At 37.2% G+C, this 20,536-nt stretch overlaps 2 protein-coding genes, 1 long non-coding RNA gene and 1 other non-coding gene across 8 annotated transcripts; 3 read left to right on the top strand and 1 right to left on the bottom strand.

Annotated features, from left to right (window-relative positions):
• The first annotated feature begins 908 nt into the window (after positions 1-908).
• Positions 909-2,129, top strand: LOC122034512 (MA3 DOMAIN-CONTAINING TRANSLATION REGULATORY FACTOR 4-like). The gene is made up of 2 exons (XM_042593793.1): positions 909-1,594; positions 1,695-2,129. The coding sequence occupies exons 1-2, from the start codon at positions 1,513-1,515 to the stop codon at positions 2,126-2,128; spliced, it is 516 nt and encodes a 171-aa protein (XP_042449727.1). The 5' UTR covers positions 909-1,512; the 3' UTR covers position 2,129.
• Positions 2,130-2,238: 109 nt separating this feature from the next.
• On the bottom strand, positions 2,239-15,529 carry LOC122035152. Of its 5 annotated transcripts, none has more exons than XR_006126912.1 (7): positions 15,228-15,529; positions 13,483-13,714; positions 13,352-13,416; positions 13,097-13,227; positions 9,727-9,818; positions 3,654-3,724; positions 2,239-3,173 (listed from the first exon to the last, which is right to left on the bottom strand). It is a non-coding gene; the product is annotated as an uncharacterized LOC122035152 (long non-coding RNA). The 5 variants fall into 5 exon arrangements; XR_006126914.1 differs by having other exon boundaries at positions 13,483-13,709; positions 15,228-15,528; XR_006126913.1 differs by having other exon boundaries at positions 13,483-13,592; positions 15,228-15,519.
• On the top strand, positions 6,173-6,245 carry TRNAC-GCA. Its single transcript has one exon. It is a non-coding gene; the product is annotated as a tRNA-Cys (tRNA).
• A 299-nt stretch (positions 15,530-15,828) lies between the features above and the next one.
• LOC122033823 (probable translation initiation factor eIF-2B subunit epsilon) lies at positions 15,829-18,115 on the top strand (the record flags this gene model as incomplete). The annotated part of the gene is made up of 4 exons (XM_042592986.1): positions 15,829-15,999; positions 16,085-16,312; positions 17,293-17,611; positions 17,768-18,115. Coding segments are annotated over 3 exons (666 nt in total), but the record flags the coding sequence as incomplete, so codon positions are not given.
• Between the last annotated feature and the right edge of the window lie 2,421 nt (positions 18,116-20,536).

The raw sequence follows: 20,536 nt of genomic DNA, 5'->3' as shown, positions 1-20,536 counted from the left end.
TTTATGGAGGAGTAAGCAAATAAAGTCAGTTCAGTCTAGTCTTTAGAAAATAAAGTTTTTTTTTTTTGGCAATTTAATGAACTGTGTGAGCAAGACATAGCTGATACCTATACGAGTGGTTGCTCCAATAAATTTTAGAGTTAATTTTTAATGGGTACAAAATATCTTATTGAGTATCTAATTTTTCTCATGCAAAGAGTCGTTATATTAGAGCAAATGCCTCTTGATATACCCATTTCTAGAGAGTGTGAAATTATCTTGCAAGGGCCTTTAAAGTGGCAGTTTCATCTTTTGCTTCAATTATTATCCATTTCATATACTCAAGTTTAAAAATACTCAAATCGTATAACGTATTCTCGAAATATCCTTTTTTTCTCTTTAGATTTATCAACCATTTTCGGACGAAATTAACTATGGACGTAGAGAATTTTGAATCATTTGAACTAAAATTAATATACTCCTAAAAGTCTGCTTAATGTATTCTTAGATATATAGTAAATTGAGAGTATATCTCTAATTTATTGTTCATTTAAAAATTCACCATTCTTAATTTATACTATCAAATATTAATTTATAAATATGAGAGCATATAGGTTTTTAGAAATAGAATCATTTTAATTTAAAAAAATTTGGAGTTGTCTAGATCTTTTGCCAGTTTCATCCGAAAGTGAGTAATCGACTTAGAAAAAACAAGAAGGTATTTTAAAAAATATTTTATGTGATTTAAATATTTAAAAATTTAGATCGTGAAATAGATAATACATTGTCCAATAAATTACCAAAGCGTGTTTTTTCCCTCTATTTAAACCCATCCGAGCCGTCTAACCGGACCCGGTCCATCCAACCCGGCCCAACGGACCGAGAGGCCGCCACACGGCTATAATAGCCCCCTACCCCTGCCGTTTTTTTCATTCCCCCTCTTCTTTCCGTTCGAAGAATCCTTTGTCGGCGAGAGGCGGAGCTCAGGCGAGTCGGGCGAAATCTAAGCGGAGACCTTCTCCTCGCGATCGACGCCGTCCCACATCAATCTTGACGCCCCTCTTGTGCTGACCGGGGAGATCGGCCTTGAAGACGCTAGCTTCGCGGGTCTCCCACCAGTCGACGCGGGCGTCCGCGAGGCAGCGTCGTCCCCGAAGCCTCGGCGAGAATAGAGGAAACAGACTTCTCGGGCACGGCAGATCCTCCCGCCTCGACCTTGACGCCCCTCTTGTGCCGGCCGGGGAGATCGGCCTTGAAGACGCTAGCTTCGCGGGCCTCCCACCAGTCGACGCGGGCGTCCGCGAGGCAGAGTCGTCCCCGAATCCTCGGCGACAATAGAGGAAAGAGACTTCTCGGGCACGGCAGATCCTCCCAACTCGACCTTGACGCCCCTCTTGTGCCGGCCAGGGAGATCGGCCTTGAAGACGCTAGCTTCGCGGGCCTCCCACCAGTCGACGCGGGCGTCCGCGAGGCAAAGTCGTCCCTGGAGCCTCGGCGAGAATAGAGGAAAGAGACTTCTCGGGCAAGACGCTGATGGCCTCGAAAGAAGAGAAGACGGCGGATGGCGAGGGCGGAGCAGACGGTTCTAGTTCTCCGACGGCCAGTGCGAATAGAGGTAAGGAGGCTTCGAAACCCTATTTCTCGCAAACTAGTCGTTTTATTCATGTTAAATGGTTTTTATTTTTTATTTTTTTAATGTTTGGCTTCTTGATTAGGTTTAGACGATGATCAAAGGCACAGAGATGAGAAATTAAGGAAATACGAAAAAGCTGCTTCCTTGAAAATTGAGCAATACTTCCTCTTAGATGATATTCCACGACTTATTAAAGGACTTGAAGACCTGGCTGCACCCGAGTATAATATTTTCTTTATTAAGAAATTAATCACACTCGCCGTGCAATGGAGGAACCAAACGGATGCCACATCGCGATTTCTCGCAACGGCTGTGAAAGAAGATGTTTTATCACCGATTGATTTAGAGATATGTAACGAGTTCCCTGAGAATTCTATTGAAAGTGAAATTGTATCCAAGGCTTGCGCACTTGTATCAGCTGCACATGCCTCAGAGGCAATGCATTCGGTAGGTGCCGCATTTTGGTTGGTTGTTTATTTTTATTTTTGTATGATAGTACCATGGATTTGTGTGTAAATTTGCAATATTAACACAACTTTTTAAAATCACACGTAATCACGAATTTATATAATAACAACAATATTTTTCAAAATTAAAATAAATAACTAAAATTTACCACAATCGAGTAATCACTCACTAATACCTTATTTTTAAAGATATGAATTTATCCAAGAATGCATATGCTCAGCATAACACAATTTTTAATAAAAATTTAAGGACCAAACTAGAATTAGCACGATCCAGGTAAAAGTACAAGAGCTCGGCTTGAACAGAAACAATGATGAAATTTTCTTAATCTACATCATGACAATACATCTCGTGGAGGGAAGTTCAGGATGTATCAAAGTACAAGAGCAAGGCTTTCAGATCTTCTGCATCATCCTCTACTGAATAGTTAATTGACGCGTTAGACCAACCAGTCACGCACTTGTCTCTCCCTTGCTTTTACGAGCATCTTTGTGGTAGATCAATGCAGGAGGGCTCTCAGCATTCCCCCCACTTAATGGCATCTGGTGCATTACTATCAGCCTGAAGCATTTGAGATAAAGAATTTCGATCAAGCACAAAGATGATGGTTTTACTGAAACTTTTTGGGATACTGCTAACTTCGAAACTTCAGTTGTTTGTAACAACATTGGTGGAGGATCTCTCCGAGGTCTCTGAAGATCGAACCAAATTACCCAACTTTTTAGCAGTGACACCAGATGTAAAGGCCAGCTCTGCTTTGCTCAGATTCAAGGTTTCCTGTGACACCTCAAGTTTTTGTTCCATCACATGATGTTTGTTTGCATTGTCTGCTCAAAGTTTCTCATCCTGTTAGCAGTAGACTCGGAGGAATTATCACTTTCTGTCAAACTCTTCCACTCAGATTGTGCAATTTTTGCAGGAGAGATGCACTCAGTAGAAGATTTTGGTTTACCAATCGCTGCACCCAATGGATATATTCGTTCAATAATACCCTTGGGATTATTCTGTGAACCATCACAGCATTTTGCTTTAACTGAGGATTCAGCCACTTGGTCTCCAGAAATCAATGATAAAGTACTTTGATAAAGGATACCTAATATCAGAAAGAAACAAACTCATGTATAAACCCACACAGTGGTACATCATTTGGTTGCGAGAAAACTGAAATAAAAGTAAAGACATTGACAATGAAAGAGAAATCATCTTCTTTCAGCTCAGCACAATTTTAAATGCATTAGGATGATTTGAACTGATAATATAATTGAGTATTTTAAGTAATTTTCAAAATCAAGTAAATTTTTTAAAATCACAAGTAATCACTAATATTTTTAATTTTTAAAGATAATGAACTTATAAGATAACAAAAAGTAATTTTCAAAATTAAAATGACTTCCTAGATTAGTCCTTGAAAATAAAAAACCCTATATGCACTAAAAAAAAATAAAAGTTATTGAAAGAAAACCTTTTGAGTTCTTTATCTATCTGCTTGCTTCAATTCAAGTTGATTTAAATTGTTTTAAAAAAAAATCTGTGTTTTCTATCTGCTTTCTTCAATTTAAGTAAATCATCTAACCTGACAGATGCCGAGAGACCTAGCCACCGCATCGCTAGAGCATACCATCAACGAGTCTGCGACGGAGAAACCTGCCAAGAAGCAGAGATTGATTCCATCTCCCCCGCCCAAACTCACACTCATCTTGGATTTAGATTTAACTCTACTGAACTCAATCAGTGTAAGTAAACAAAACAAAAATGGTTCTTTCTTTATTGATCAATGAACAGATATTTACATGTTTTCTATTTTTTTCAACAGTTTGATCGAGTGTCTGCCATCCATGAGCAAATTCTGAGAAAGAAGGTAATAGAGCATGATAACCGTGATCTATTTCGCGTCAGACGTTTTGGATTCTGGATCAAACTCCGACCAGGGATAAGAGATTTCCTCCACAAGGTATCTTATCTGCTTTTTATCTATCTGGTGCTTTTTATTTATCTGATGCCTATTATCTGATGTTTATATGTTTGTTCATGTGTTGTTGCAGGCTAGCGAGTTATTCAATCTGCACATTATCACCTTGGGGCGCAAGGATTATGCATATGCCATGGCGAAACTACTCGATCCCACTGGCACTTTCTTTTCCGGGAGAATCACTTCCAGGGAGGAGGCTCACATGGGTAAGGATGGTTACGTGAAAAATCTAAACTATGTCTCGACTACTGTGTCCAATATCTTGATTCTGGACGACACTCCTAGAGTTTGGCCTGACCACCAGAGTAACCTTATCACGATTAGGAGGTATGCATGTATTTATAAGTTAGTCGTCTATTTTGCCTTTAATTTCTAATTAATTAAATTGTTTAATTTGTGCAGGTATGCATATTTTCCTCAAACCTGGCAACAGCAGCAGATGCCAGTTGGATTATCACCTCTAGAAACTGGCATAGATGACGATGACACCCTCACATTGATCTTATCAGTAAGTAACTAGGATTTTTTTAGTTTTCAAATTAATAAAATTTTAGTATTTCCAGGCATTCATTCATTACTCGTATTGTGCAGATGTTAGAGAAAATCCATGGTGATTATTCTTTGGCATATCAGTCGATGAGGGATGTTGATATCAGGAGCATCCTTGCTACTCACCTCATGCCATAGCGAGTTTGCATTATACTACTAGTCTTACTTACGAACATTATCTTTTTGAGTTTTTTTTAGACTTTATTTTTTTTTACTTCTAATTTTAGACTGCTCAATGCAATTACCCCTACAATTTAAGGAGACCTGATGTTGATATCAGGAGCATCCTTGCTACTCACCTCATGCCATAGCGAGTTTGCATTATACTACTAGTCTTACTTACGGACCTTATTTTTTTGAGTTTTTTTTAGACTTTATTTTTTTTTACTTCTAATTTTAGACTGCTCAGTGCAATTACCCCTACAATTTAAGGAGACCTGATTTTGTATTACATTCGTATATACTTCTCTCAATGAACTCTTTTCATGGAAAGGAAATCACATAAGGCTTCACTTGGCTGTCAAATGTAAATTATGTGGAACAATATGTGTCCTAGCATGATAGTTATGAAAAGCTAAAGTTCCTAATAGTCGTCAATTAAAAAATAAATACTAAAATACCTCCTTTCTTTGGCCTATATTCTGAAAATAAACCTCTTCTGCATGCTGTAAAAATCTCAAAATTTTTAGTATTGCATCAGTTGACATCCTAGATATAACTATATTGGTAGAAATATCTGGCTTATCTGTCATGTTAGGAGCAAACGAAGTAAGCAGGTCAGGTCTTGGCTCAACAGACTCAACGCTTGGACACGAGACTTAGAAAAGGCACTGAGCAGTGCCAACGATGGCTTTGATTGATTTCCACCCTTGAATCTTATATGTTATTATCACTCTACCACGTCACGATGCTCTAACATCTCCCTTTAGGTCGATCCCTCCTAACAGTTGGCCCTTTAGGTCGATCCCTCCATGTCGTTATAACTTGTACCTTGTTCTTCTGATTTCCTTGTTGCACTTGAGCTCAACACCTAGCTTAACTCAGAACAAGACTATATAAGACAAGCATCAATGCCCAGCCCCACAAAAGAAGGATCCAGATTTTGAGTATGTTGCTGCGCTGGTTCAGAATCAACAAATATTGATGAAAGCATTGATACTGGCTTAAAGTCCTAAACAAGGCTAGGCACGAACAAGAACATCAGTACCTGGGTCAGGCTCAACAGATCTTATTGGGTCAGACCGGTTAAGGAGAAGAATCAAGCTTGAAAGCAGGCATGGAACACATCAACAATTCCAACCTAGAAAAGAGATGGATCTCCTGTAGGCTATATATACAAGAGAAGCATATCTTGTCTCAGACCTAGGCAAGACAGTTGGAACAAAGAAGAAAAAAGAAGAGAAGTCAGTCCTCTTTCTCGTTCGAGGGTCTTGCTCACTATTCTAAGAAAGCACTTTCGACCGCAGTGATCATCCTTCTTTTCTAACCAACCAATGTGGGATCCGAACCAACCGTCTGATATACATACAGTTGAGAAGCAAAGTAGGGCAAGGGAGAAGGCATTGAATTGATAGGGAACCGTAGCCAAGTGGCAAAGGCAGAAGTCTGCAAAACTTCTATTCGTCGGTTCGAATCCGACCGGTTCCTACAGCGCCATTCCATCCATCCGGTTACATGACTATGCTCTTCTTTCCACCACAATGGTTGAGTTTGAATTCAAGTCGACTGGAAAATTAACTCAACTAAAAAAGAATTGGAATAACAGAAACAGCTATTATAGTAAGGGTAGTCCTGCCTCCAAGTAAATAAAAGAGAAGAGAAGTGGAGTGGATTGTTCGTTGACTGCTCCTTTAGCAGCAGGGATAAGAGAACAGCTAATGCTAGAGCACCAACCAAGCAAAAGAAAGAGTGAATGAAAAGAGTGTTAAGTACTCACAAGGCATGACTGATAAGGATAGGAATGAATGAAAGAAGATATTTGTCGCCCCACCATAGGACATCTGAAGGATAGGATCGACCGATAGATATGAGCATCGCGACGTGGTAGATCTTTCATAGTTTCGTACCAAAGTCATTCACAACTGTTGTTGAGGGACGAATCATACTTATGATACGCTCGACCAACGGGTGAGTCCAAGTGAATAGTTGTTTGTACTAAACCACTATCTACTGGTACAAAGGCTCAATAAAACTCTTAAGCGAGGTACAAAGAGGGTATCATAAGATAGGCTCAACGGTAAGGAGAGGAAAAAGCTTATACTTATACAAACAACTGCTCAAGGAGAAGAGATACGAGAAACAGCAACATGGAGAAGAAGGGCTCAAGACAAGATTCAATCAGCAACAACAGCAGTTCATGAGAGTTGTTCAGAGAAGAGCACCTCTTATAAGTATGTTTTCTCTCATCAAACAACAAAGTACGTGAGCACTAATCAACTATAGCTGCAAGGCAAAGGAGAGCAACAACCTACATTCCAGGAGCTACGCCAACCTAAATTGGAAGCGATTCAACTCATCTAGCGTAGGGAATTATCAACGATGAAGAACTAGAAGCAAACATTCAGGCAACGACTAACTCATAAAAAACACAGGGTGCCTCAAACTAAGTCTGCAGAAAGGTTGAATTCGGACCCGACGGTAGCTTCTTTCAAAAGCTCTTTCGGAGTCTGATAGAGAGTTATAGGCTGCTTGCGTTTCTGCTCCGGTTGGCAACCAAGTCCTATTCAACTTTTCCCACTCGTTGTTGCTAGTGTTTTACCTCTCCCTACTCATCAAGACGTCACGTCGGTATTTCTTGTCCCTCTCCCTCTCCCTAACAGTCGAGTCTATCATTACAGATGCCCTAATGGTCGAGAAGTCTAAATTTCACTCCGTGGGCAATAGTCATGAATGACTATTCAAAACTACGAAAGATCGTACATATTGACAACAGTCGTGAATAACCATTCAAAATTATACCCATGGTGTAGCATGTCATTATCACTCCTTATGGAATCACTCCTCATAACATAACAAAAGATAAAAACTCTCTCTCTCCCTCTCCCTAACAGTCAAGCTATTGCATACCATCTCATGTATCCGCTTGAGCTTACACCCTCTCCCTCGAGCCCTCCTTATAGTCGGCTCTAACAGTTGATTCTATCCTTACGAATGCCCTTATAAGTCGAGCGCATCATTATCACTCACTCCTCTCCCTCTCCCTCTCCCTAACGGTCGAGCGTGTCATTATCATTCATTCGCTTTTCTCATCCTTAAACAAAAATTGTTCCTCCCTCTCCTGAGTAATCGAGCTATTATACATACCCTCTGCAAGAGTCGTGAATGATAATTCAAAATTATAAAAGATCTAGCCCCAATGATCGACCCTATCCTTATGGATGCCCTATGGTCGAGCCTATCCTTACAGATGCCCTCTCCTTATCGGTCGAACTATCTAATGATACCCTCTCTCTCACTCGGACCTCTCCTAGCAACTCTCTCTTGTCAAAGTGTCTATCAGTCTCCTTCAGTCTATAGGGTACTAGGGTACTAGAGAAAGGACAAAAGATACTCATTTAGCAATAGGAACATATTCAACTCTTGCCTAAGAAAGATGATTTTAGGCTACAACGTCTTCACTTTAACTCTGAATAGCTGCTGAGGCTCCGGTGTTTAAGGAAGATTGAATGGAAAGAGTTATTGGTACGCGAGAAAGAGATAGGTTACCTGATACAAGGAAGAAGGCTAATATGAGTTTGTGCTAAGTGGGGAAAGAAATAAGAACCTACCTCAGCCTCGGGAGACAAGAAACAAGACCCAATAACCCTAGAGAAAGAGTAGCAAAAGCAAGAAAAACAGCAGCAACTATGTATGAAGCAAGAACAACCTACGAAAGAACAACAGAAGCAACACAAGCTTAGGCAGCTTCATAAGGGGTGTTGAGTTTTAAGTGTCATCCGAGTCTGTTCCAGTTGCTTTTGGTGTAGCTCCTTTCCTTTTTCCTTCTCGCACCTTTGAATGGCTACATAGGAGTGGATTTCATATCTCCATGGGACTTCGACAAACAAAAGGAATGAGGCTGAGTGGTGAAAAAGAAATGCTCGAGGTAACGACGGGTAGCGGTGTGAGGTCCGGCACCAATTACATGAATTTGAAAGCCTGTGGCAAAGCTGCTGAATATGAGTTTGAACACTTAATGGAGCCACTTAAGAGGGAATGATAGCTACCTTGAAGAAGGAAAGGGACGTTAAGTGCTGTCCCGTTAGGGAGAGGAACGGAGTGAGTTAATTATTCTATTCTTATCTCTGGACTCGGGTTCATATGGGCATATTTCAAGATGGCTCTACCGGAACAACTTATAACTTACCCAATCACACTGGAACCTCTTATGATGCTTATGCAACTGGGAATAAAATTAGTACTCAACGGGCAGGGCAGGGAACTCCACTTAAGCTAATATCTTTTACGCATTGCTTTCCATAGGCAGTGCATTTTTCCAATAGCAGCCAGGTGAGTCTCTTATTGTTCATGGCCTTGATGCAGCTAATATAGTAATGAATAGCAACTATGTTTGAACTCACATTCCAAAGAAAGTAACAGCAGCATTGAATTCCAAGAAAGAAGTAAAAAACTCATTTAATTAAAAAGCAGGTGCCTAATAATAGTTAGTCTGAGGTCGGGAGGGAAAAGAATCAATCAACTGCAGCAGGCGGAGCGCCTGAAGTCGTATATCCTGTTGTTCTAATAAGAGTGAATGGACAGAAGAAGTTTCTAAAAGTCATTTGTGAACTATACTTATTGGCAGAATTTTCTATTGGAGTTGAAGGTTTAAAGGGTATAGGTGGATACAATATATAACTCTAATAAAGGTACTGAGAGTGATTTTAAAAATTCAAAATTTACCAGTTACATAACATTGCATAGAGCTGACTACATGATAAGATTCATATATCCAACCACAACTTAATGAGATTAACACAGCTTGTTGATGATTACGCTGATGATACTTGCCGGGATTTATGGATATTCAGCATTATCACCTTATTACACTATCAATTAATGATCAACTTGACGTAATAATAAGATTATTGATGACTGAAATTCACACACACTAAAAGATAAGATTGGCTCAAACCAGTGCATTATATACCTCCAGAATCTGGTATTGCTTCCTCCAAGAAACTGTCATCTTCTCAATTCCAAAATTCAGTATGTTGACCTTCTAAAGGAATGTAGGTTGAGCTGGAAAGAAGCAAAAATAAAAATAAGGTTTAGAAAAGATCAATCAAGGAATCTATTAAACTAAAATTTGCATATTGATGCTAAGCCATGAAATAAGATTAGTAGCTTTATGAAATTCATTCAGATATGATCATATATATTCTCTTAATTCTGATGCAGAGACAAAGCTGTGACCAAAATATGATGACTCTAGGTTCTAGGACAGCTCGTTTAGTTAATAAACTTTTCAATTAGTATTTTTACATTCTTCACCATCTTGCAATTTTCTTCATCCCCAAATCAATGCAACGTGCCATTTAAGACATCCAAAATAAATTGGGATGATTTTTTAATATCAAGTCAACAAAATTCTTCAGATTGGCATCATTGATGATAACATGGGTTCTGAAGCATCATAGCCCAACCTTCCTCCATGTTTCAATTTCTATATACAAACATAATAGCCAGATTGAGTTGATGAATTAATGAAGTTATAGAACATTAAATCTCTAATGCTAGCAATATGAAAGGTTGTAGATGATTGTCCTCAGATGATGCCTAACTGTGAGTTACTGATACCATGCCAAATATTCCTTGCTTATTGAATAACAAGAGTATAGATACAATCATGGTTTAAAATTTCGACCCGTGCCGAGGTTTCGGTATCAGACCGGAACGATACGGTTTCGGTATCGTATCGTGCCGATACAGTTTCGGTATTTTTTATTTATCTATATTAATTATAAGATAAATATGTTTATGGTGTATATAAAAATAAGTTGTATATTGATTTATTATAAGTTCTCAATTATTGATTAATTTAATATTGTTAGAAAAATAATTAAAAATAGTTTTATTTAAATAGAATTGATATATCAATAATTCAAATTAAAATGGTAGTATCTATGATGATGATAATAATAATAATAATAATAATTAATACAAGATATTACTTTATATTAATAATAATTATATAAATTAACTATTTATTCATTTAATTAATTATTAATTAAATAATATATATTTTAAATAGTAAAAAATATCAAGTTAAAAATTTAAAAAATAAAAAAATATATCAGAATATAAATATTATTTAATAGAATTTTTTATAAAAAAATTTAGAATTTTTTAAATTTTTTTAGAATTTTTTAAAAATTTAAATGAATTTAAAATAATAAAAAAATATATTAGAATATAAATAAGAATTATTATATTTTTAAATTTTTAAATGAAATTTAAAACATTATTTTTTTCAGAATATTAATTAATAAAATTTATTTTAATTTTAAATATATTTTATTAGGATAATTAAATTAGGGTTTATAAAAGTCTCTTGAAATATCACACATCTCCTTAGGAATTGTTTAAATTAATTAAAAAAAATAAATAATTATTAAAAAAGAAAAAAAAACTGGGTTCGCGAGTTCGCCCGCAATCTCATCGCAGGCGATCCCGCGGGTGGCGTCCGGCGGCGCCGGAAAGGTTGCCGAAAGCGTCCGGCTAGGTTGCCAAACGCTTTCGGCGACGCCTTCGGCGCCACAGAAGGCGTCGCGGGACGCCGACGGAGGCGTCCCGCGTCTCCTCCGGCGCCGCCGAGACGGGGACGCCTCCCATGCCGGTTTCGGCCGCCCGATGGAACGGTAAAAATCGTTCGTGCTGGGCGGCACGGAACGACACTTCATACCATGGATAAAATTAAGTTTGTCTGCTATATAATTGGCATTCATCTTGTGGGTATAGGACTTGTGATACCATGTCTACAATCTAATAGTACAAGTTTGTGCTAAACTGAAATATTTGGCTTCAAAGAAACTACTAAAAGAGTATAAAATTATCTTGTAGAGTTATCTTCTCCTTGTGTATGCATCATCACCACTCCTTGTTTTCTTTTTTGCATGCTTGAGATAGAATTGAAAATAAGTCGCAGCATTATGAGGCCTATATGTGTAGTCATCCAGCTAAGGCTAGGGAAAAAGCATTATATGTGACCTTGAGTTGAGGATATGGCAGAAGCTGGTGTTCAAATTCAAGCATTCCAAACACTGACACTTTTGCCAAGCAACATTGTGGTGAAACTCAACACTGAAAGTGCTCATGTCTATGAAGCCAGTTACATGCCAACCAAGTGTCCCCTATGGCTATATTCGATGGTGTCAAGTGCAGAGATGCCTTGCAATCTTGGGTCATGGCCCACCACATCTAAATGTTTTAATAAAATAAAAAAAAGGACAGCCCGATGCACAAAGCTCCCGCTATGTGGGGTCCGGGGAAGGATCCATTGTACGTAGCCATACCCTGCTTTTTGCAAGAGGTTGTTTCCAAGATTCGAACCCGTGACCTTTTGGTCACAAAGCAACAATTTTACCGTTATGCCAAGGCTCCCCTTCTTGCAAAGAGTAATAGTTGCATCTTGCAAAGAACAATAAAGTTACCAAATCATATATTGGACTTTTTTTGAATTGCATCCCTGATAGAGGTGAAGGATGGTATGAAATAAGATTTAAGGCCATGGTTTTTCATCACCTTTATATCCTGATATACAAATTTGATCCATATTTCTCATTATATCTTCTCCACATGGTTATCTTATATCAAGCTGTCTAAGGATGGATACCTTGCATTCAGGCGACTTGGTTATAACCAAGTATTATTAGACACATGATTAACCTAAACCTAAAGATATCTAACTTCAAATTTACGGATTAAAATTTTATATGACTAGCTTTTGTAACAAATTATAAATGGGGTTTTCTCTTAAGAGCTCTAAGAAAAAAAAAAAAGAAAAAAATGGTGATTCTGAAATTTTATTTGGGTTTCAGAGATTTGAGAGAGTTCAGACAATATACAAGTTTAACCCATTCAACTTAGTTCAACAGGCAGTAGGAAGGAGTGAGAACACAACTCAAACAACTCAAACAACTCAAACAACACCATTTACATGTCATATAAAATCCACATGACTAATCATTTCAGCTATATGTTATCTGTAAACATGCTTTGATCAGACTGGTAGGCAACCAGATTAGGAGGAATAGATCAAACCCCAATCCCTGAAGATATGAAGGCATTCTTGCAACAAAAATAATATGCATATTAAAAAATGGAGAGTTGGGAGAGAAAGCGGGTCTATGTACAATCTTAACCTTCCTAGGGCTTTTGACATTTGGTTCCAAAATATATTTTATTATTGAAAAAAAAACTATTGCTAGTTTAACCCATGTAAAAATATATAGCCTCCCATTGGAAAACAAAGGGATTAAAAGAATCTATTTTATGTTGTCTGATCATTGGAAAAATACCTTTTAGTCAAAATGGGAAAGAACTTGTCCTTCTGCGAATAAGTTTTTCCCTCAAGATCCTTTAGGTGTTGTACAACTATGATTGGTTGTTTACATGAATCACATGATTTCTGACATAAAGATGTTGACACCTATTCATGAAAAATGTTGATTAATAATCAAAAACTAAAAAATCAAACAAACAAAGTTCGTTTTTGCGGAGAAACTAAGAAATGTCATTGAATATATGAAGTCAAGAAATAAATTTGTAGGCACCTGTTCGCCAAAACTTTGAAGAATCCCCCCCTATGACAACCATAACCTTCGTAGTATTCCACCATCTGTAGTTGTAACATCTGTAAGTTAATCCAAGAAATTTTTATAATTGAACAGCACAACTAACACACCTGAGTAAATGTAGCTACAGACTTCTCTGGCAAGCCACCTGAGGGAGGTGAAGATTCTCTCTTTTTCATAGTGGCATTATGTGGAATGAATTCCTATCGCATGTACCTAACTGTTAAGTGGAGATGATGTCTGGTAAATGTTTGTGATCATCCAGTCCATAGTACAATATACTCCACTAGAAGATTCCTTTGGAATATTGAGGTGACAAACAATGCGGGCATCCTTTCTATCCTTTATTAAGAGATGACAAATTATTGCGAGCTTTAAGTATCTAGAATTGTATTTTCAAAAGGATAGAGTGGTTGAGAGAGATTTTTTCCCTATTATACAAGCAAAATAATTGAAATGGAAGAGAACATCAAATGTTTCTTCTTTTTTTATTATTTAAGAGTAACAATTAAACATACTATGTTACATGGAGTTGAATATTGTGCTATGAAGCGAGTACATGAACAAAAGATGAAAGTTACAAAGATGAGGATATTAAGGTGGATGTATGAATATATGAGAATGAAAAATGAAAATATTTGAGAGAAAAATTTGAGGTTACACCTATGGAAGGAAAACTCTTTTTTGACACGTTTAAAATGGTAGGGATGTATTTAGATGTTCAATAAATGTACCAATTGGACAATGATAGACTAGACCAATATACACAAGAAGAGGAAGAGGAAGAGGAAGATGAAGACCAATAAAAAATTGGTTAGCAACGATAAAATAAAATAAAATTATTTAAATATAAATAAAGATATAGTAGGGATCAAGCCCAATGACGTTGGAGGATCCATATAGCTCACCCCACTTAATGTAATAAAGGTTTGGTGATGGTGGTTGTATATAGTGTGTATGAGTAAATAATGAATCTAAACTATCCTTATATTTCTTAACAAACGTACGACCACTAATTTAAAATCGGAATTTCAAATGGCTTTTAAATCAAACTAATTATACAAGATTGTGTTACATGTTACCACTATGACAAACCACCAAGGATAAAAATCCATGGAGATAGTTAGCTCTAGATTTGAGATATGTCTAGAAGGTTTGCTAGGATGTGTAAATATGTATTTTCTCGATGAATAGTAATTATCACCAAACTATTGGCATGAATTAAACTAGCAGTGTCTCTAACAAAAGCAATATAGTTCCAACCAACTTACAACTAGATAGATCTAATAAGAGAATGTTAAATCATAAAGAAAACTTAGTTATTCAATGACAATAGAAGCTTCATTGAATTTCATTAGAAGGGCATGGAGGGGGACTGCAAGGTGTAAAGGAGGGTAAAAACGCTTTGAAATTTGAAGATTTTAAGCATACTAGCAATGTTGTTAGTGTAAATGGGTAGAAATGCTAAAATAGTTTCAACAAATCCATGAGATCATAACATGCATCTTAAGCAAATGGAAGAAACTCACAAGTACCAAGGATATTGTCCTAATTCCTATGGATCCTTCTAATGATCAGAAATATTTACATCAAAAGAAAGTAAGGCCACAAAAAGAGGCTTCCAGTTCAATGAGATTGTATGCCTAGAATATTATATAGCAAAAGCAATTAAATTACGCTCAACATCCATTTCCCCTGTAATGGCCAAAGCAAAACTAGAACCGCCAAAACCAGATTAAAATGAAATCATCGCGGCAGAGAAGAGGCAAACGGAATCAAAACGAGGTTGAAGGTGGAAATTTGAGGACATCACATCTAAAATTGAGAAAAGGGGGGAGGGAGTCCAGGGGCTTACCTCGTCCTAGGCACCAAGGAAGAAGAGGAAGGCAACAAGAAACTCCGTCTCCTTCCGTCTCTCCCTCTCTTTCTCTCCTCCTCTCCCTTCCCTGCTCTCTTCTCTCGTCCAAGGCGCCGACGAGGACGAAACCCTAGAGTCCAATCCGGACGCGGAAGAAGATCAACAAGAACCTTACACTCCGTCAACTTCGGCCTTTAATCTCTCTCACTCCTCCTATCGAGCCGCTCCCTCTCCTCTACGAACCCTAACTTTCCAGCGTCTGCCGTGGCCGGCTCATTTCATTAAAAAAAATATATTATTATTATTATTATTATTATTATTGAATTATTTATTAAATAATGATAATTATAGATATTCCCAACGTTCCTGTGACATGCGCTAATTTGATGGATTTAAACCAACCAACGATCCGGATCCGAAACATCAAAGGGTCCGAAACCGATCCTCCGGCAGATCCGGATCCGGATCCGAAAACATCAGAGGACCCGAAACCGATCCTCCGGCAGCTTGGCGTCCGAGTCGAACCGGTTGATCCTTTTCAGGACTCGCGAGCTCGAACTCACCGCAGACAAGCTCATCAACTTCGACGCCTTAAACTCGACGCATCCACCGGCGAGGCTCCATTCTCACCGGCGGCCGCGCTACGGCGCAGAAGAAAGGGCAGCGTGTTGATGACTCGGAGGTTGTCGCTCGTGTTCCCTTCCAGGCCGTCTTCCTCGCTGACAGCTTCAACCTCAGGTTCCGCCCCATCACCCTCGAGCGCCCCAAGGTACTTTCGGTCAAGGATCTATGGAAGCCTCCCCTACTTAGGGTTTCCCTTGAATACTCACTCGATTCTCTAATTGTCCATTTAGGTGCTGTTGCCTCTGGTGAACGTTCCCATGATCGAATACACTCTTTCTTGGCTCGATTCCGTCGGGGTCGAGGAGGTTTTTGTCTTCTTCTGCTCCCACTCACAGCAGGTGAAGGACTACTTGAAAGAGTCTGAATGGACGAAGCCTACATCCAGGTTTTCTGTCACTAAGTCGCATGACGCCATTAGTGCTGGAGATGCGCTCCGTGTGATATATGAAAAATCTGTGGTATGCTACTATTCTATTACAAGAATTGGTTGTAGTCTCCTGGTTGCAGAATTCATTCGAGATATTATTCTAGGAAATTTGCCAAGAAAGAATATAAGTATCGCCGCATTTTCCTTATGGCTTCTTACTTTTGGAGCCTGCTTTCAGCAAAGGAAAATTAAAAAAAAAAAATTCTTTACTACCCTTTAAGGCAAATGAAAAAGCATAGTTGTCAATCTGATTTCATTGGAGAATTTGTTGGTAGCAACAATCTTACAGAATACCAAAACATTTGTTATTTAACAATCATGAAATGCTGGAGATTTAATGTATTCTTAAGTAGCTCAAATGGAAAAACTTGTCAATTTGTTGTGAAGGTTTGTAGAGTTTGATTGAACAGAAGTAATAGGAGAAGCATAGAAAGATTAAATGTCTCGACATTTGATTTTTCTAATAACATTTCTCACAGTAGATGGATTGGTGGTAGGCTGTACGTTAGCAGATTAGTCATGCTTTTATCAAAGTCTGTCATGCTAGGAATGAGTATCATATCTTCTCTAAACATACCAGCATTGCAGATGCCTCTCAAGTCTCAATAGCATACATCAGACAGATCTAAGACAGTTACCTTTTGCAAAGACCAAAAATCCAGCTGTGCCGAAGTGTGTCCTTGGTGGGTAATATTAACTTATAAAGCTTATTATAGAAAACAAATCATGAGATTAATTGTGTTGGAATTATGTAACTCGATTTCTTATCCCTAAGCTAATTGTTCTACCTATGGACACATGGGTAATTTATAGTATTTAGTGGATAAAAGATGGACCCTGCAGCATAAGACTAGTAATTTGATTCATTTGATGAATATCTTGATTTGTATGATGAACGTATTCTATATATCCTTCAAAAGAACTTTCATATTGAAGTTGCAAATCTTGTATGTATTCTAGAATAAGTTTAGCCATTTATCTTGATTATTTTACATTTTCATGTCCCTTTAGATACATGGGGACTTTGTTCTCATAAGTGGCGATACAATTAGCAATCTGAACTTAGCTCAGGTCCTCCGCGAACACAAGGAAAGAAAGAAAAAAGATCCGCTTGCTGTTATGACAATGATCATTAAACACTCCAAACCATCAAACTTGACACATCAAACTCGGTTTGGCACTGATGAAGTTCTAATGGCTATTGATCCTCGAACAAAAGAGCTTATTTTTTTTATGAGGACAAGGTTAATCCTTCTCAGCGGGTTGTTTTTCTATTGATAAAACGTTGTTAGCCAACAATACTTCAGTTTATTTGCACAATGATAAGCAGGTATTTTTTTCCCAACTTGTTGATATGCTTATTATATATCTTTTTCACTTGTGTTTCTTATTGTTTTACATCTACTGGTATTCTTGTTCTTGCATATTCAAACTGGGATATTCATTCCTTGAAATCTTTCACTATAATGTTGGCAAATTTTTGCAGTGGCTAAAGGAAGCTTCGGAGGAAGAAGATGAGGATGACAAATGAGTTATCGACATCCTTGTACGGAAGAATCTTTAGAATGTGCCTTGGTCTTATTCCGACCCTGATTCTCATCGACGAAGGCATAGTATTTTACTAGGAATCCTTGCAGCCCTCAGTTTTGAAATCGAGGGAGTAGGAAAGTGAATGTACATCCGAATTTGATTTTCGTTGTTTTATTTTTGGATACTCATGTCATTTGGGGAAGGCAATAAGAGAGTTGAGGATCATTATGTTATCTTTATTTTATTTTTTGCTTGTACATATTATTTTTGGCAGCGAAGGAGTTTGCCATGTGAATAAAAGATCACGGGTTCGAATCTGAAAATATTTTTTTTATATTATTTTTGGCAGCAAATGGTAATGTTTTTAACAGATTATTTGATGTCTAACGGCAACAATTTATCAAATCACGCATTCAATTTTAAGAAATATTTAAAAGGTGTGCTTTGGTTTTTATTAAAGAGTAACTCGGTTCTGAATTAAAATGTTTAAATTTTTTTTTTTCTTATTTTGAATTGAACTGATTTTTTTTTTTGTTTGAGGTGACCTAAAGCACAATGGTAAAAATTTGATGTTCTTTGGTAAAAATTTGATGTTCTTTGCTCTTTTATGTTAAAAGTTGATTTTTTTTTTCTTCTTCGGCAATTTACCAAAGGATACACGTGGAAATCTAAATTTATCAAAAGACGTATATTACTTTGGTATTTATCAAAGAATGTACTTTTTTAAAAGCATTTCCTATTTTACCTTCCTGATGATTTGACTTTTTCTACTATTTTTCTTTTCTTCACTATATTTCTCTCTCTTCTCTTTCTTCTCTGTCGGCAAAAGATAGAAATAACATTAGTCAATTTTTAATCACATTTTAATACATTTGAATAAGTCAAAATAAATAATGGACATCATATTTGGACTCCTTGTAATTTTAGAAATCCACAGGAACTGAAATGGGTGCAATCTTCTTTTTCTATCTCCCTAAATCTCTCTTTATTTCTTTTTTTTATTTTTTTATTTTTTGTTGTTACTAGGCCTGATATCTCCCATATCAGGCCCACATTGGGCCTGATATGGGGAGATATCAGGTCCACATTGGGCCTGATATGAAGAGATATCAGGCCCAACGTGGGCATGATATCTCTTCATATTAGGCCTAAACAAAAAAAAGGAAAAAAAAAAAGAAAGAGAGATTTAGGATTTTTCAAAACCTCTGGTCCACCACTAGGAGTGCCAAAAATAATAATGGGCACCATATTTTCACTCCTTGTAATTTTAGAAATTCATAGAAACTGAAATGGGTGCAATCGGAGTTTTCTAGATCGATCAGTGAGTTTCGGTCAAAACTCACTTATGAACCTAGAGAGCTCCGATTGCACCCATTTCAGTTTCTATGGATTTCTAAAATTGCAAGGAGTTCAAATATGGTGTCCATTATTTATTTTGACTTTTTATAGATGTTAACAAGCAAAATCAAAGAATCGGCAAAAAAACCCACATTGGGCCTGATATGGACTCAAATCAGGCCCAACGTGGGCTTTTATGCCGATTCTTTGATTTTACTTGTTAACATCTATAAAAAGCTAAAATAAATAATGTACACCATATTTGAACTCCTTGCAATTTTAGAAATCCATAGAAACTAAAATGAGTGCAATCGGAGCTTTCTAGGTCCATCAGTGGGTTTTGACCGAAATCCATTGATCGACCTAGAAAGCTCCGATTGCACCCATTTCAGTTCCTGTGGATTTCTAAAATTACAAGGAGTCCAAATATGGTGTCCATTATTTATTTTGGCTTCTTCAAATGTATTAAAATGTGATTAAAAATTGACTAATGTTATTCCTATCTTCTGCCGACAGAGAAGAGAGAGAAATATAGTGAAGAAAAGAAAAACAGTAGAAAAAGTCAAATTATCAGGAGGGTAAAATAGGAAATATTTTTTAAAAAGTGCGCTCTTTGGTAAATACCAAAGTAGTGTACTTCTTTTGGTAAATTTAGATTTCCACGTGCGTCCTTTGATAAATTGCCGTTTCTTCTTCTCTCGTATCTAATAATTTGTTTTCCCTTCTTAGTCTCTTTTGAATTGAATTAAATTTTTCTCTCAATTTTACATGCATGTAACAACTACTGTAGTATAGATTTTTTTAAAAAAATCAACATTATAATTTAATTACATTAGCATATTTGAAAATCTAACTTTTAAAAATCAGTACAAGATGCGAAAAGAAAAGAGGATACGATCAGTTTATTTGGTTTGGAGTCTTTGATGATTTATTTCAAGATCTAGATCTCTTGGAACTATCGTTGGTTCATCCATTAAATTTTCTATCAGTCAACTCTCGGTAGAACAATCGAATATAAATAGAGAAATTGAAAAGTATAACAATCTTACACTTTCCTTAGCAATAAACTAAATAACTATAAATTAAGTTTTACCAACACACGGGTGAAGAAGTTGTGAGCTCAGGTGCTGGAGTTGATCCGTCTGTAGTAGTGAGGTGAAGCAGCGTTGTAGGACAGCAACAGAACGAAGTTTGAAGCAGCCGAATGATCGTGAATAAGCATAGAAGATTTTATTCTCAAGGCTGTTGGTTGAGATTCCTTTTATAGGTATTTTCATTCACCAGGACCATCCCCAGGCATCTGGACCGAGGCCTATCTTATTCTGCTTCGTCACTGAATCATCTACCTCCGAGAGCCTGGACCTAGTCCGGGCACCTGGAGTGCTGA

The sequence above is a fragment of the Zingiber officinale genome, chromosome 11B (assembly GCF_018446385.1).
Source record: "Zingiber officinale cultivar Zhangliang chromosome 11B, Zo_v1.1, whole genome shotgun sequence".
Classification (NCBI taxonomy): domain Eukaryota; kingdom Viridiplantae; phylum Streptophyta; class Magnoliopsida; order Zingiberales; family Zingiberaceae; genus Zingiber; species Zingiber officinale.
The sequence above is the reverse complement of the archived record's forward strand: the minus strand, read 5'-3'. Positions and strand labels throughout refer to the sequence as shown.

What these genes read in the sequence shown, in the direction of transcription:
- LOC122034512 (XM_042593793.1), top strand. Translation starts at nt 1,513, where the DNA reads ATGGCCTCGAAAGAAGAGAAGACGGCGGATGGCGAGGGCGGAGCAGAC. An exon ending in GACGGCCAGTGCGAATAGAG is followed by an intron (nt 1,595 to 1,694) that starts GTAAGGAGGCTT and finishes CTTCTTGATTAG; the next exon opens with GTTTAGACGATGATCAAAGG.